The 15,590-nt window shown below is 42.1% G+C and overlaps 1 protein-coding gene across 8 annotated transcripts in view; it reads left to right on the top strand.

The window, feature by feature from the left end:
• Positions 1-14,192, top strand: part of LOC122559775 (GAS2-like protein 3) — a 74,564-nt gene extending 60,372 nt beyond the window's left edge. For all 8 annotated transcript variants that reach the window (XM_043709779.1, XM_043709780.1, XM_043709783.1 and 5 more), the window contains 3 exons: positions 3,736-3,874; positions 5,449-5,556; positions 7,365-14,192. In XM_043709779.1, coding sequence (XP_043565714.1) covers positions 3,736-3,874; positions 5,449-5,556; positions 7,365-8,492 — 1,375 coding nt within the window. In that variant the 3' untranslated portion in view covers positions 8,493-14,192. The remainder of the gene's footprint in view (positions 1-3,735; positions 3,875-5,448; positions 5,557-7,364) is intronic.
• The last annotated feature ends 1,398 nt before the right edge of the window (positions 14,193-15,590 follow it).

A 15,590-nucleotide genomic window follows, 5' to 3' on the forward strand; every position in this document is an offset into this window, starting at 1 on the left:
ATAAACTGGGACTTTTTTCACTGGAGCGTAGGAGGCTGAGAAAATCTGCGAAGTTTATAAATGAATGAGAGGTATAGATCGAGTTGATGGTAGTTGTCTTTTCCTTAGGATGAGGGATTTCAAGACTAGGGACACATTTTTAAGAAGAGAGGAGAGAAATTTAAAAAAGACATGAGACAAATTTTTGTACACCAGGTGCTTCATGAATGGAATGAAGTTTTGAGGAAGTGATGGATGTGGGTACAATTACAACATTTAAAAGACATTCAGATGGATATATGAATGGGAAAGGTTTGTAGGATATGGGCCAGGACTAGTTTAGCTTGGAATTATGTTCGGCATGGACTGGTTGGACCAAAGGGTCTCTTTCTGTGCTGTATGACTATGATAGAATGATGAATTGGTGTGGCGTGGTGGGTCAATGGTTAGTACTGTGCATCTCCGCACCAGGGACCCAGGTTAGATTCCAGCCTCCGGTGACTGTCTCTGTATGGAGTTTTGTACCTCTGCAACTTGTCTGCATGGTTTCTTCTGGGTGCTCTGGTTTCCTCCCACAGTCCAAAGATTGCAGGTTAGGTGGATTGGCAATGCTAAATTGCTCAGTGTGTTCAGAGAAATGCAGACTAGGTGGGTTAGCTATGGTAAATGATGGGTTACAGGGGGTAGGTTGGGGGTGGGGGGAGCTGTGGGTCTGGGTGGGATGCTCTTTGGAGGATCACTCTGGACTCCATGGGCCAAATGGCCTGCTTCCACATTAGGGGATTGTATGATTCTTTGAAAAAGGTTGAGAGATTGAAACAGCACCATCCTGTGTTCTCAATCTTTTGGGAAGGGGGTGAATAGTCTGTGGGGTAAGTTCCAGATTTACAATGATCTTTGTGCAAAGCTTTCCACATTTATCCCTTGCTGGCCTGGCTCTGACTTTAAGATTCTGCCTCCTTGTTCCCTCCACCAAAGGAAGTGATTGATATCAATTTTCTTACTGAATCCCTTCAACATCTTAAACATGTCGATTCAGGTAGAGTGGTTACAACTGATGGGGAGTCCATTTTGCCCATTGAATTCATACTGGCTCTCCGTGGGAGTGATTCACCTTGTCAGTCCCCTGCTGCTAGAGCCACTTAATCTTCTACGCACACAAGAATGTTTGAGCATCTTGTCTTCCTAACTTAATCCACTTAGCCCCAGTGTCATTCAAGAGTTCCACAGGGAGATTAGTGTTGTACCCTTAAAGCTCTTGAATCATCTTTGGGATAGAGGTGTCATGGCAAAATTGGCATTTCCCACTTATTGCCCACTGGTAGAGAATCAATGTGACTGAGGGTATTCTAGGACACATCAAATGGTGGTTAAGTTTCAGCAAGTTGTGTGACTCTGGCCCTCAACATTATAGTTGCAGTCTGGGTAAGGACCCATGTTCCCTCCATGGTGTGTTGTCTCAGACAGACAATCAAGGTACTGTGCGAGTCATGTACAAGTACCATTCCACTAAAGATTCATTCATGTTTGGCTGGTCAGTAATCTTGAAAGGACCACACTGTGCAACAAATAGTAAAGAGAAACCAGAGAGATGGGGGTAGAGAATAAACTGGAACAACCCACATTTTAAAATCCGAAGTCCTGACTTCACAAAATACTCTGTCCAAGACCGTGTCAAACGTGTCACGGCAGGTGAAAGCTCATGTCTGTTAAGTTGATGCATCATCTAGAGGTGGATGGTTGTAATGACATTGTGACAAGTTTAGAAATTTGGGACAAGGGAATTCATAATCCAATATTTTTAACATTCACGAGAGTTGTTTATATAGCAATACATAACATCCCAAGGCACTTTAGTCTTCATTCTTTCAGTGAATGAGCAGGTTGTGGGCAATGCAGGCTTTTGTCCTTAATTGTCCCTGAACTGAGGTGACTTGCTCAGCCATTTTACAAGGCGGTTGAGTCAACCACATTGCTGTGGGTTTGGAGTCACAAGTAGGCCAGACCAAGTGAGGATGACAGATTTCCAACCCAAAAGAGCACAAATGAACCTGACAATCGGTGTTGGTTTTACAGTCACCGTCACCTGAGACTAGCGTTATACTGTTGTGGCAAAAACAAAAACCAATTTAGACCCTCGAAATAAAACAGCGTTTAGACTACTGAAACCACAAAGAAAACTGGGGAAGTAAATTAAAATGTCATTGTTGGGAAAGTTCCTACACCTAGCCCCCTATTCCCAACAGCTTTTAATAGCTTGGAATGTCCTGTCAGACAGTGTGTCCCTTTCTGAGGACAGTGAGGCGTGTGCATAAGTGAGAAAGAGGGCAACTCCGAAATTACCACCCTTCCACACTTAACTTCTAAATGGCCACTATAGCCATGTAGTGGAGTGATTGACATGTCAAAGGTTAGACTGGAGGAGTGCGGCGTTCTTGCAATGGGGCAGGAGGGAATTAGAGAGTGAGAATGAGTCCATACAAGGATGAGAATTTTAAAATTGAGATGTCAGATTAGGATCCACTGGGAACCAGCAAGCCCATGGCTGATGGTTAAATGCGACGTTGTGTGAGTCAGGTTACAGGTTGCAGAGTATTTGGATCTGGTGGATTTAATGCATTGACAAAGACCGAACTCTCAAAGAAAGTGGTCAGTGCAAGTTCACATAAGCGACTTCTGTTGTGATTTTTGACCTTCCTACCTACACTTGTTAATTTTTTATTCGTGGGATATGGACAGCATTTATTGCTCATCCCTAGTGCTCTTCAGAAGGTGGAGGAGGACAGGAGGAACTGTTGCCGTTCATTTGTTGTAGGTAGGCCATAATGCTGTTCTGGAGGGAGTTCAGAATCTTAATTTAGTAACACTGAAGGGGTGTGGGGGGTGAAGAGTCAGTGCTATTGAATACTAAGTTGAATGTTCTCTTGATGAAGATTGTCATTGTCTCATATAAATGTTACTTGCTACTCGTTACCTTAAGGTGGATGTGTCAGGTATGACTTCAACCTGTGGGAGTTTGCTCTCTGATTCCCATTGACTTCATTTTTGCTTGGGCTCCTTGATGTCATCTCTGTCTAAGGCCTTGATGTGAAGGGCAGTCAATCTCGCCTCCCTTGAATTCTGCCCTCTTACCCATGTTTGAACTACAGCTGTAATGCGGTCAGAAGCTGGTCTTGGTGGAGCCCAAACAGATGGCCAGTCAGCAGGTTATTGCTAAGCAAGTTCTGCTTGATAGTACCGCAGATGACACTTTCCATCACTTCACTAATGATTGAGAGTCATTTACTTTTCGTGTACAGGACATACCTGGACAATTTTTCACATTGTTGGGTAGATGCCAGTGCTGTAGCTGTCCTGGAATGGCCTGGCTAGGGGTATGGCTAATTCTAACCCAAAGGTAGGTGCACAAGTCTTAATTTAAGTCTGTTTTAAATTTGTAATAATACGGGGGATTTGTTGTCACAACCAAAAGGTGCAGTTAAAACTGGCAGCAGGTACGTGTAAGAAAGAACCAGATAAATGCCTGAGCAAACAGGGACAGAAAGATACGCTGCTGGGGTGCAATAACGTGAGTTGGGAGGAAGCTTGTGTGGTGTAACACTGACGTAAAACAGTTAGGCCGATTGGCCTGCTTCTTAACTGTAGATTTTGTACAGTTTGATCTCTAAGCCATTTTTGCACAGCGTTTAGAATCTTTGCATTGAAATTTTATTGTCCTGGGCTCCTAGTTTATATTGGCTTTATTTGAAATTGCAGCTATGGTGTGGAACCTCCTGTTTTAGTAAAACTGGAGAAGGAAATTGAACTTGAGGAAACTCTGTTGACCACCTCTGAACATCTAATTCCTGTTGAAAGTACAAAGCCATGTTGTCAGAATAAAGAGCTTCACCAAGCTGTAAGTTGATCTTAATCTCTATCCACTGTCTGGTTATTTTAAATAAAATCCAATTTACAAATGTGTGAGAAACTTCATCATTATTACATTACATTGTGTCTGCCACACTTTAGGAGGTGGAGGCTTTATAGAGAGTGCAGAAAAGATTCACAAGAATGGTTCCAGTGATGGGGAACTTCATTGACGTGGATAGATTGCAGAAGTTGGGACTGTTCTCCTTGGAGAGTAAAAGATTGAAAGGCTATTTGATAGAGGTGCTCAAAATAATGAGGGAGAAAGTGATCCCTCTGGTGGAAGAACTGCAAACCAAGGGGGGACAGATTTAATTGCCAGAAAACTCAATGGCAAGTTGACGAAGGACCCTATTTTTTGCCAAAGTAAGTGATTAGGATCTGGATTGCATTGCCTGAACATGGTGGAGGCAGATCCAATCAAGGCTTTTGAAAGGGAATGGGAGGGTTACCCAGAGTGAGTGTGCGCGTAGGGATATGGGGCGAAGGAGTGACACAAAGTAAAATGCTGATTTGGGGAGCCAGCACAGACACTATGGCTCCCTCTACACTGTAATTCTAAAATTTCAGGTTCAGAATGAAGATTTTGTGAAGTTCAGCTAATTGACTAAATTTATTTACTTCCTGAAAATCTGAGCCGCTCTGAGCAGACTTTCCCCTCCTAATTATGTCGCTGTCTCTTCACCAATATGACATGGAGAGTTAGCATGTCAAGAGGGAAAGGTAATTTTGATGTGTGGTACCCAAAGCTTTCTCGTAGTTGTGCTTTCCTTGTTATGGCTGTGTCAGTCTTGTCTTAATTGATTATACCATCACAGCGCAGATGAGGCTATTTGGCCTATCATTTTGTTTTGTGTTAGCTCTTTTGAAAGAATTCTCCAGTTAATCCCACTTCCCTACTCTCTGCTCATGGCTCTAAGTTTTCCCTTTTTGTTTTGAAGTATTAATCTCACTTTGTTTATTCCTATTCTTTTTGAAATTAACGAATCTGCTTCCAACACCCTTTTAGACAGTGAAATCCAAATCACTGCAACTCGCTTAATGAAAACAAAACTTCAATTGCTGTGATGGGAGATTAGATTACTTACATGTGGAAATAGGCCCTTCGGCCCAACAAGTCCACACCGACCCGCCGAAGTGCAAACCACCCATTCCCCTACATTTACCCCTTTACCTAACACTACGGGCAATTTAGCATGGCCAATTCACCTGACCTGCACATCTTTGGACTGTGGGAGGAAACTGGAGCACCCGGAGGAACCCACGCAGACATGGGGAGAACGTGCAAACTCCACACAATCAGTCGCCTGAGTCAGGAGTTGAACCCGGGTCTCTGGTGCTGTGAGGCAGCAGTGCTAACCACTGTGCCACCGTGCCGCCCAGTTTGAGCTCCAGTTTCGAAATGATTGTTGCAGGTCTCTGGATTAATAGTTAATAATGTGACCACTATGCTAACATACTCCGTAAATATCAGCATATTTGTCGGTCCTTTGAGATTTCTTACTGCAGTAAGTTGTAGTTTTCATTGGATCATTGTCAGCAGTCTAATTATTTTCCTTCCAGGTAAAGATCATTGCTGCTGATCCTCCATGCAAATGTTCACATCAGTTCTCCATTGAGTTCTTATCCGAAGGGCGTTATCGGCTGGGAGGGAAGATTCTTTTTATCCGAGTGAGTATTTAATCGTGGGAAAGTGCAGAAATACAGGACTGAAATAAATAAGGACTAACTAGGTGTGTTGCAGTGAAACAAGTGCGAGGTCTTTTCATACTTCTAATCACTAGCCAAACTAATAAACACACAGGTTCAAATCTCGCCATGACAACTGGTGGAATTTTGTATTCAATTAATAGGGTTTAAAACATTAACTCTTGTGATTTCTACAATTGCTGACAGACATGCTGAGTTTCTCCAGAACTTGTCATTTTAAACTTAGCAATTTACTTCAAGGTAAATCCCCACTTGCTTGGCAGAACAGAATGAATACTTTATCATGCAGATTTTTTTTATCTGCAGCATACAGTGATTGTGATTTCTGCCTCTCTGTGAGGTTAAGAAACAAGCTCTACTTGAAACACGGTTGAGCCAGTCTGATACAGTAGTTGCTGGGGTTTGATGTTTTGTCTGCACCTGCTTTTTATGTTCTTGTGAAGCAGACAGATGGAAAAACAGGTGTAGCCTAGCAACAGCATAGAGAGGCCCGACTTAGAGGCACTTGGGGAATAACTGGTGGGGGAGGCCTGGAGTGTACACAGCATGCCCCATGGCACTTGAGATCAGAACCAGTGGAGCCATTCTGTTATCATGGCTGATCTGTGTACAATGGCAGAGCAAAGTTGATATTACTTTAGAATTGGCACAAGCTGTTCAGCCATGGAATCAGGCTGTGTGTGTGTTTGACACCAACAGTACGCTGGAACTCTCTGCAATCATGGGCTGTCGATGCAGGGTGTCAGTTGTAGCTTTCCACCCCTGAAGTTGATTTTTTTTGTGTGTGGACCAAGGCAGAGAGTGAGGTAGAAACTTGGCAGTTGCGTTGCAGAGCGTCAGTGATCTAATGAATTGGCAGAGCAGGTTCAAGGGGCTGACTGGCCACCACCTCCTGTTACTGTTAGTGGATTCACCATGATAAATCTTTTGTCTTGTCTATGGGCTATACCTCTACTATGTTCTTATCTTAGAATGGTAGAACATGTAAAAAGGTAAATTATGATATAGTTTGTGCTGAAGCTAACTCTTTAACTGAATATTGTCTACTTTATTCTAATTTCCCTGCCCTTCTTTCTTATTGTACCATCTCTCAATATTTAGCTAATTCAATTTAAAATGATGTTGCAGCTTCAGCCTCAATGGCTCCTTGATTCCATGTTCTAATCACCCTCTGTCTCTCACTCCGCCTGAGTTCACCCTTTGTTCTTCAGCCGATAATTGTCTGTACCCTCTCATTTGGTAACAAGTTAGAACAGTTTCTCATTGTTCACCACCTCGCTAAAGCCTTTCAAAGCAATGAAAACTGAGTAGATTGACTAGGATCCTTTCCTGATTAAAATCTCAACTTTCTTCTTTTATGACTATACGCTTTCTTTCCATTTAATAATTCCCGACTGCAACTCTGCAGAATTCTGACAGCTTTAAAATGGAGTTTCCCTTATTGAACAAGTAAGATTCAGTAACTTAAAAACCAGAAGAACTGCAGCTGCTGGAAATCCGACACACAAACCATTTGCTGGAAATACTGAGCAGGTCTGACAGCATCTGTGGAGAGAAATCAGAATTAACGTTTCAGGTTCAGTTTTGAGGAACTGTCACTGGACCTGAAATGTTAACCAAGATTTGGTGACTACTTATGAAATATTGTTGAGTTTTGGATGCTGATTTTATGAATGGCCAGTGCTGGGTGGGGTAGAATGCCATTTGCAATGACGCGCAGGACTTAATGGTGCCCAGTATTAACTTGTTCTTGAAATGTTTGTTTGTAGATGTTACATGGTAAACATGTGATGGTGCGTGTGGGAGGAGGCTGGGACACACTCCAGGGCTTTCTTCTGAAGCATGACCCCTGCCGAGTGTTGCACTTCACCATGTTGGAGGAGAGGATTATGGCTTTTGAGAAGGGCATCTCTCATGATTCCAGCAACACCCCTAACTTGCTGGCAAAATCCTCCAAACCGCCTCCAACCATGAACCTTCCACCTGGTATCAAGATGTCACAACCCCTGGCTGCACGCCCTGGGTCTCCCTGCATGCCATCTTGGCCCATGTCCAAAGTCGCCAGTGTCCACTGCAGGTGCCCGTCCTCACCAGTGCTGCTATCTAAATCGGGGTCCCGTCCAGCATCTGCCGAAAGCGGGCATTCATCTCGTGCGATGCCAGGTTCATCCTCCAGAGGCGCCAAATGTCCTGCAGCAGGATCGCAGCTGTGCCCTCTGCCTCCACAATCTCCAGTCAGTCAACCCAAAGGCATGACCCAACCTGGGAGGAGCAAGGAAGTACAGCCCTCTGCCAAACTTCACAGAACCCCGTCAAAGGCTCCCGGTGGCCACTTTCAAAGCCGTTCAGGCAAATGTCTGCCAGATCCTGACACCGATCCTAAGTTGACCCCCAAAGTCCCCGCCAAGTCCGCTCTGGTTTCCTCCACACCAGTGGCACTTGGCTCTCTGCAGACCCCAGGGAAACGCACCCAGCCCACTGGTCTCACATCGCCATCTGCCTCCAAGAGGCCACTAACTCCAGCCAGAGGCCCTGTCCCAGGCTCCACGCCGATCCCCCGTGCGCTGGACTTCGCACAGAGGAACCTGGTCAGCACGACCAGGGACTCTCCTCGCACCGAGAAGAATCGGAAGGCATCAGCGAAGACCCCTTCGTCAAACAGTAAGAAGCCACCACGCAACCCTACACCTGCCCCACGGACTCCATTGGCCGTTGTCAAACTACCACAGTCCAAGGTGGTGACCCCACAGTCTCCACGGATACAGTCTCCTGTAACCAAACCCACTCCCAAGGTGGTGAAGGGTGAATCATGTCTGGGGAAACAGCCTCAGTCAAACAAAAAGAACGCATCGGTGGCCTCGTCCGCTCCTTTAAGGAACCTGGCTGCAAAATGCTGAAGGGCAGATGTTGACTTTACCATTAGTAGAAGTGACACACACACAAAATAATAATACAAATAGTTTCTTGGTGGGGTTGGTGCTACCTTTGTAAGTATGAATTCTGTTTGTGTTGAAGCGAACGTCAAACAGTTATTGAGATCTGCTGTAGTCACAACATTGTACAGTCAGTGGAGCATGAGCCTTTGTTCTCTATCTCCAGGGTTTCCTCCCATGTTTCCCCTGTCCTATCTCCTGTTCCAACGTATTTTTGACAATGTAATTTGCTCATTCAGTTTTGTATTATAATGAAACCCAGTCGCTCTTTTCTGTTCGGCCTAAACCATCCCCAGTTTTCGGTGAGAAGTCCTCAACTTGGAGAGTGGGGGAGATACTGGCAGAAATATGATCAACTGCTGTAATGTAAGTTCCCCAATATTCTTCGATCTGACCTTATTGGTGAGGTGTGTGACAAATTCAGCAGTTACCTCACCCCCACCATGTGCCCTCCGTTTTGAATCAGACAACTCATTTCCATTTGTCTGGTTTATCTTGAGCTCACGGCTGAATTTCTAATCGAGAGAGGGGTTGGCTCTTCATCTGTAGGATTCCATTTTCATCCAATTTTACAGCTCTTTCAACACCTGCTTTTATATTTGTCCAAGTCCTTTTCTAATTCCTCATCTAATAGTGTTTTAGGCTTAGCTTCCATTTGTATCTGTGGCCGAACAATCCCCAATCAAGTTGGACCGGATAGTTTGAATATTGATTCACATCAATTCCCATTGCACAATAAGGTTCACTCTTTTGATTAGTTTTGCCCACGTAGCTGTGAGACAATATGAATTTGACTAGATCCCAGCATTACACACTAGCAAGGGACACTCCAATTAGTTGGGGATATTCCTCTTGTGCCCATTTGTTAAAGCCATGCTTCCTATACGGTTTTGCATACTTTTGTCTACTTTGCTCTAACTTATTTGACTGGATTTTTCTGGGGGTTGCAATCAACTGGAGTTGGGAGTGTAAATGGGATAGTCTGTGGTCCTGCTTCCTCCTTGCTCTTCATTGAGCACCTCCCATTCCTCTCTGATGGAAAGCCACGTGAGTGGATGTTGGGATTGATGTCAAGATGCCTTTGAAACCTCCCCAATCTGGGCTAATGTGAGATGGAAGGCTCACCTGAGCAAGATGGCAGAGGCTAATGGCACAGAGGGCAGTGAAGAACCAGTGGTTAATAAGACAAAGTGACAAATTGCTGAATGAGTGCAGTTCATGAATGTAAGAAATTTATCCATTTTATCCCCTGTTTCTCTGCAGAAAATGATTTGTATTTCATGGCCATGACTAGCTTTCCTGGTCAAATTTACTCTTAATTGCTAGATGCACTTCTGAATGTAGCTATGATATTATGACCAATCCAAACTACTTCACTCCTGAAATGTCTCCATTCCCTGATCATTGTAGTTATAACACTGTATTTAATTCCATTTTATTTGATTCACTGACGTGATGGATGCTTAAAGTATCATTTTGGGAAAAGAAAACACTGACTTTTTAAAAATGTTAAAGAATTGCTGAAAAAATACAGACTTTGTTTAGAAAAAAGCTGTAAGCTTTTCATCTTGCAGATGTCAGGACAATTCACAAGAAATACAAAAGAAAAGTAAAGGGAAACCAACATTTGTCCTGGTGGGGAGTTGATTTGGTAGAGGGCTTGCCCTATGTCAACTCAACAGAGTGCATAACAGCCATTCACTGATTCATTTCTAAGCGAAATATCTTGAACTAATTAGAATAATCTCTAAGTTCTAAGCAAAAAAACATTTGGCAGTTAACGGTCGATCATCATTGACTGATGCATTTGTCACAGCAACACCCCTATCCGTCCACTTGAATACCATTCAGCACTCCTCTCTTATGTCATGCAAATGCTTTCTTTGTTTTGGTATTTCTTGCAAATTGCTGTGATGAGTGCAAAATGAAAAGCTTTATCATAAATGTCCCTTTTCAGCAATGCACAAATACTGTATTATCAAAAAACTAAATGTATTTAGGTTGTATTACAGCTAGATAAGCTTCAATATTTTCAGTGAGCTTGAGCACATTAGTTCTTCCAATACTGCACCAAGGTGAGGGTTTGCATTCCTACCTGGTTTACAGCAGAAGTCAAATTGCAGATGTAAGATTGCCAACTTGATGCCATATGGGTTCAAAGTTTCAGTCCAATGAGTATCTTGCCAATCATTCTGACAATCCTACTGAATACTGTATTCAAAATTCTTCTGGTTGAAGCAACAGGTCTTTTGTAGGTTTTATCATTGCTGTGTTCTGGTTAGCTTACTGATTAAGTGGCAGAATGTTCTGTTTACATACATGACACTACAACAGCACTTGTATATTGAGTGTTTAATTAGGTGAAGTGCCTGTTCCTGACAGGTTCACCAGTATGCTTTATTGATCTCAATGGTGGTGGAGAAAATGTGGGAAGGCACTTTAGATCTTGCATTTATATTTGTTTATTTGTAATTAAAGACGTTAACTCTATAGAATGTGTAACAATGCTCTCCTGAGAACCCAATGAGGGAGTTGGCTGCAGTGTCAAAGGCTTTTGAAACTTGCTGTTGTAAACTGGGATTAAAGTTATTTAACAAAGGGTGGAAACAACTATTTTAAAAATATCTCCAACTCCAGTATTTGGAATGTACTGAAGGTGAAATGCATGGTGCACCGGATTTACACTTTCACCAACTTATGTTACCTTTTGCTGTAAAGGAAGTTGGGTCAAGTGTAGCTTGTCCAATTGGATATCGTCCATTGCTCACTTCCTTCCATTGACTGTTCATGATTTGATGTTAGGAGTTCCACAGTAAGTCAAGAGATTTTCAATTTTTGTTAGATTTTTGAGTGAAACAATGGCCAGGCAATGGTTGCAAGCCCTATGGCTATACCGGCTACCAAACCACCTGTCATTCAGATCCCAGTTCTCTATATTTGCAATTTCCTGTGAAATAGACAAGAGGTGATTGCTGCAGTGTAATATTGGAAAACAGGTTATACACAAGTGCCTAAAAAAGCTGTGGGAGAATGGATTCTTATAATTTGTTTGCATGAACTTGTATTTATACAGAGCTTATAATCCTGAGCAACTTGCTAATTTGGGGATCTATTAATTAGGAAATGGGATGGGTTGGAGCTTTGGCTGCTGTGGGGTCTTTAGTTGCTGACCAGAGTTTGGAGTGAGGAGTTTGAGGGGACAGCAGCTCTCCATGCGTTTGTAGGATTATCATCAAACTGTCAGAGCAGCTTGTCGTTGCAAGCACTGGTTAAAGCTGCACATGTCCTTCTATCACTCCGTGAAATCGATTGAATTTCCATGACCAAATGTCATTCCACAATGTGTTCATATGTATGTAAATATAATACATGGCCAACCACACTTTTTCAAGGCAGGGTGGTGAAAGTAGAGTACATTCACATGACTAGCATAATACCATTATGCATGTGATATGTTCCTGTTGTGTAAAAGGCTCTGTTGCCTTAGTTTTGTGTTACGATGGTGAGATAACGGTTCCCTTTGACCAAAGAGCAGCGCGAGGCCATTGTGCTCCTTGACTCTGCTTTGTAACTTGATTTGATAATGGTTCATCAGTATCTCGCTCCTTGTACCCACTTTGACTTAATATGCCTTCATACACAAAGATACAGGAAATGGGAGCACAAGTAAATCATAGTCTTTGTAGCCTTCTCCCATTAATCAACACAATTGTGACTGATCTTGGGCTTCAACTCCATTTTCCTGCTCAATTCCTGTGTCCACTAACTCCCAAAGAAATCCAAATTCTCTCTCTATCCCAGCCTTAAAGTATGTCCAACAGTGGATCATCCATAGACCTCCATGGTAGAGGATTCCAATTATTAAAACCATTGTGTGAAATTCTCAACGTCTCCTGGAAAAATCATCTAAGTCTCAAAAATAATTATCCCTTTAACTGAGAATGCTAACACACCCCCATCCCCAATTTCTAGTTTTTTTTCCCCCACTTGTGGCATTCTCTGACTCAGTGCCATAGACCCAACAAAAATTTGTCCTGGATGTTACTGAAAAGACTGTTTTGTCGAAGGTTTTTGTTCTGCATCAATCGGGGCAATTTGCAATTAGAGAGGAAAACCCTCCTCAATATAGGTAGTCATTTGCTGGTATATTTCTCAATCTGCTTAGTTAAAACCAGGCAGTTAACTGTCAATCATTATGATTGGTTCTCCAGCACCTCTACTAGTCAGAGTTAATTTGCCAACCCATAAATGTTGTATTTCCCCTTTAAATCTTTATTGTTGCAAATTGTCCTGATGAGCGCCAGACAAAGCTTGTAAAACATGCTTTTTTTTCCAGCAATACTCAAATTCTGTACTACGAACTGACTAAAAGTCTATCCATTTAACTTAATTTTGAATGACTGTTGGTGCTCTCATAGATTTTCAGATTTTCACTAAACTTCCTTTTGGAAAAAGTTATTCCTGAGGCCCTCTTTGAACAGTCTCTCCCTAATTTTAGTATTTGCTCAGTATTCTGTATGCCCTGCACTAACACAAATAGTTTATCTGTATTAATTTCATTTGATTCCTGTTATTATTTTAAATCCTTCAATTGGATCACTCTATAACTTACTAAAACTAATTGGAGTGCAAGCTGTTAATGCTATCCACTTTAGTATTTGCCTAGTATCTGATTTGTTGTCTAGGCATCCTGAGTTACTCCGCAGTCAGTTATGACTAAGTATTTTATGACTTAGATTTTGAAGAGTAGCCATTACTTTGTGGTAAAAACGTGTACTTCAATCTTGAATACTTGGCTTAGCAACGTGGTCTCTCTGTAAGAGAGCAATTGAGTCACCTAACAGTGAATGTTAGAATATTGTTGACTTGGGTAGCTTGTGGTGGAAGGGCGTGGGGGTTGCTTTCTTTGGCAATCATTTACTTGGAGCACCAAGTGTTTGCTTTGTAGCTTGGTGGAGCGAACAGCTGCATTAATGTTGCTGTTTGACAGACAGTGACAGTTTGAGGGGATGTTTTCCTGGGCAATAATAACTGGAAGGCAGCAGGGGTTATTGGGACCACTGTACTGCTCCTTTTGAGTCAAAAGAAACTTCCATGCTGCAAGTTTGTTTAAGAAGTCGATGTGCTGAGTGGTGGTAATTCTGTTAAAGTTGGAAATTCCTGTGCCTAATATTACACCATTATATTCCATTCTGATACTAACCTTGAAACTGACTTGATGAAATGTACCTCCATTTCAAACATTTGGGTATCAAAGTGATAAAAGCAATAAAAGTGTTGACTGGAATTTGTTGAATGAAATTAAAGTTTTTGTTTTGAAGTCTTGCTCCTCGCATTTCTATATACCTGTTGCTCCATATTCTAACGATTGTCATCAGAGTGCAGGCTCAGATTGTATTTGTCTTGCACTTACCAAGTTGGGATTATGATTTATTTGGTTTCATGAGAAGCTCAAAGGACTTTTGGTATTAAAAACCAATGCAGAAACGTTTTTTTTAACATAATCCCCCAACAGGGGTTTAAATTAAACATCAAGCAACTGCTTGGTAAACAGCCTGGCTTAAAAGAGAGGATTGTACTAGGTTCTGCAGTTTGCATCAATTGCACTTTACAGATGTTACACACTGTCCTGTATCTATTTTAATAAAATGTACCGCGCTCTGATTTGTCCTGGCTTGTCTTTTTTTTTCTTGCTTAATTGTGGGTATTAGATGCTGGGCCACTGTTGGTTCTACATAGAAACGGAATATGCTATTCAGCCCCTATGAACCTGATCCACATTTAGTATGACCATAACTGATCATCTATCTCAGTGGCACTTTCCTGCATCCTCATACTCTGCCTTTTAATATCTAAAAAAAAATTACCAATCTTTTTCTCAAATGTACTCAGTGGCTTGACCAGCAAATTCCACAAGTTCAGTACATTTTTTTTGTGTGAAGAAACGTTTCCTCATTTCAGTCTGAAATACCTCCAGAAGTTTGACCCAGCGACACTGAAGGTATATTTCCAAGGATGGTGAAAGGCTTGGAGGGGAACTTGCAGAGTGGCGATGTTCCCATGCATCTGCTGTCCTTGACCTTCGAGATGGCTGTGGGTTAGGAAGGTGCTATTGGTCTATCTCTGAACTGTTGGGATTGACATTGGGCTTGCAGCTATGTAAAAATAAAGCAACCTGTTACTTGTTATCCTGCATGGAAGCATCGTCTTTGTCATGGGAGCTCACTGACCGGATTGTGTCTACGAAATGAGTTCAATTGGGGATTACGATGCAACGTTTGTATCAGGGCTTGGCAATACTTGCCCATCCTTTGGTAATGACAAGTTTCTGAAGTTAAAGGTTTTGAGATTGAGAGGGGAGGACAATAAGTGCATTTGGTAGCAACATAGAGTTTGTGAAAGTTGTATTGATTCCAGTAGCAGGGATCCAGTTGAAGTGGGGAATCGGTGAAAAATCAAGAAATACCATGAAGTTCTCACCACACCAGTAGAAAATAGCAGCTAGACTGTCACCATCATAACAGGAAGAGAAGCAGCATAAAAGTGAACTGAATGGTTCAGATCTTCAGCATTTAATTCTGGCACAGCTGGAATCCCTGTGGAATGGGTTGCTGAATTTCAAAGGCATTCCCAAGTTGGGAACTGCTTCACTTTGGGAGTTGAGAGATTGGGATTAATCGGATTCTATTCAAGAATGAAAGCAATGGTTGAGGGAGTGGGGTGAATGCACATCTATTGGAGAAAGGATGTTGGTTAAGACAGGAGCACCTGATGTGGTCAAATTTGTACCATGTCAACAGTCCTTCTCTTCCACCCAACATTTATGAAATGAACAGTTACCACGACTTTAATAGTTATCTTGGAAACTGAAGAGAAACACCATTTTTGAATTTTTTTTTTGATCTTTAAATAACTGAAAGCAGCCAGTTTGTGCAAAGTAGCTCACATTCCAATGAAATGAACTACCAGATCATTCTATTCTGATGCAACAAAATTGACTTGAGACATGAACAGTTTCTCTCTTCACAGATGCATCTTCAATTGTGTTCTCCATCTTTTACT

Source organism: Chiloscyllium plagiosum, chromosome 19 (genome assembly GCF_004010195.1).
Source record: "Chiloscyllium plagiosum isolate BGI_BamShark_2017 chromosome 19, ASM401019v2, whole genome shotgun sequence".
In the NCBI taxonomy this organism is placed as follows: Eukaryota; Metazoa; Chordata; class Chondrichthyes; order Orectolobiformes; family Hemiscylliidae; genus Chiloscyllium; species Chiloscyllium plagiosum.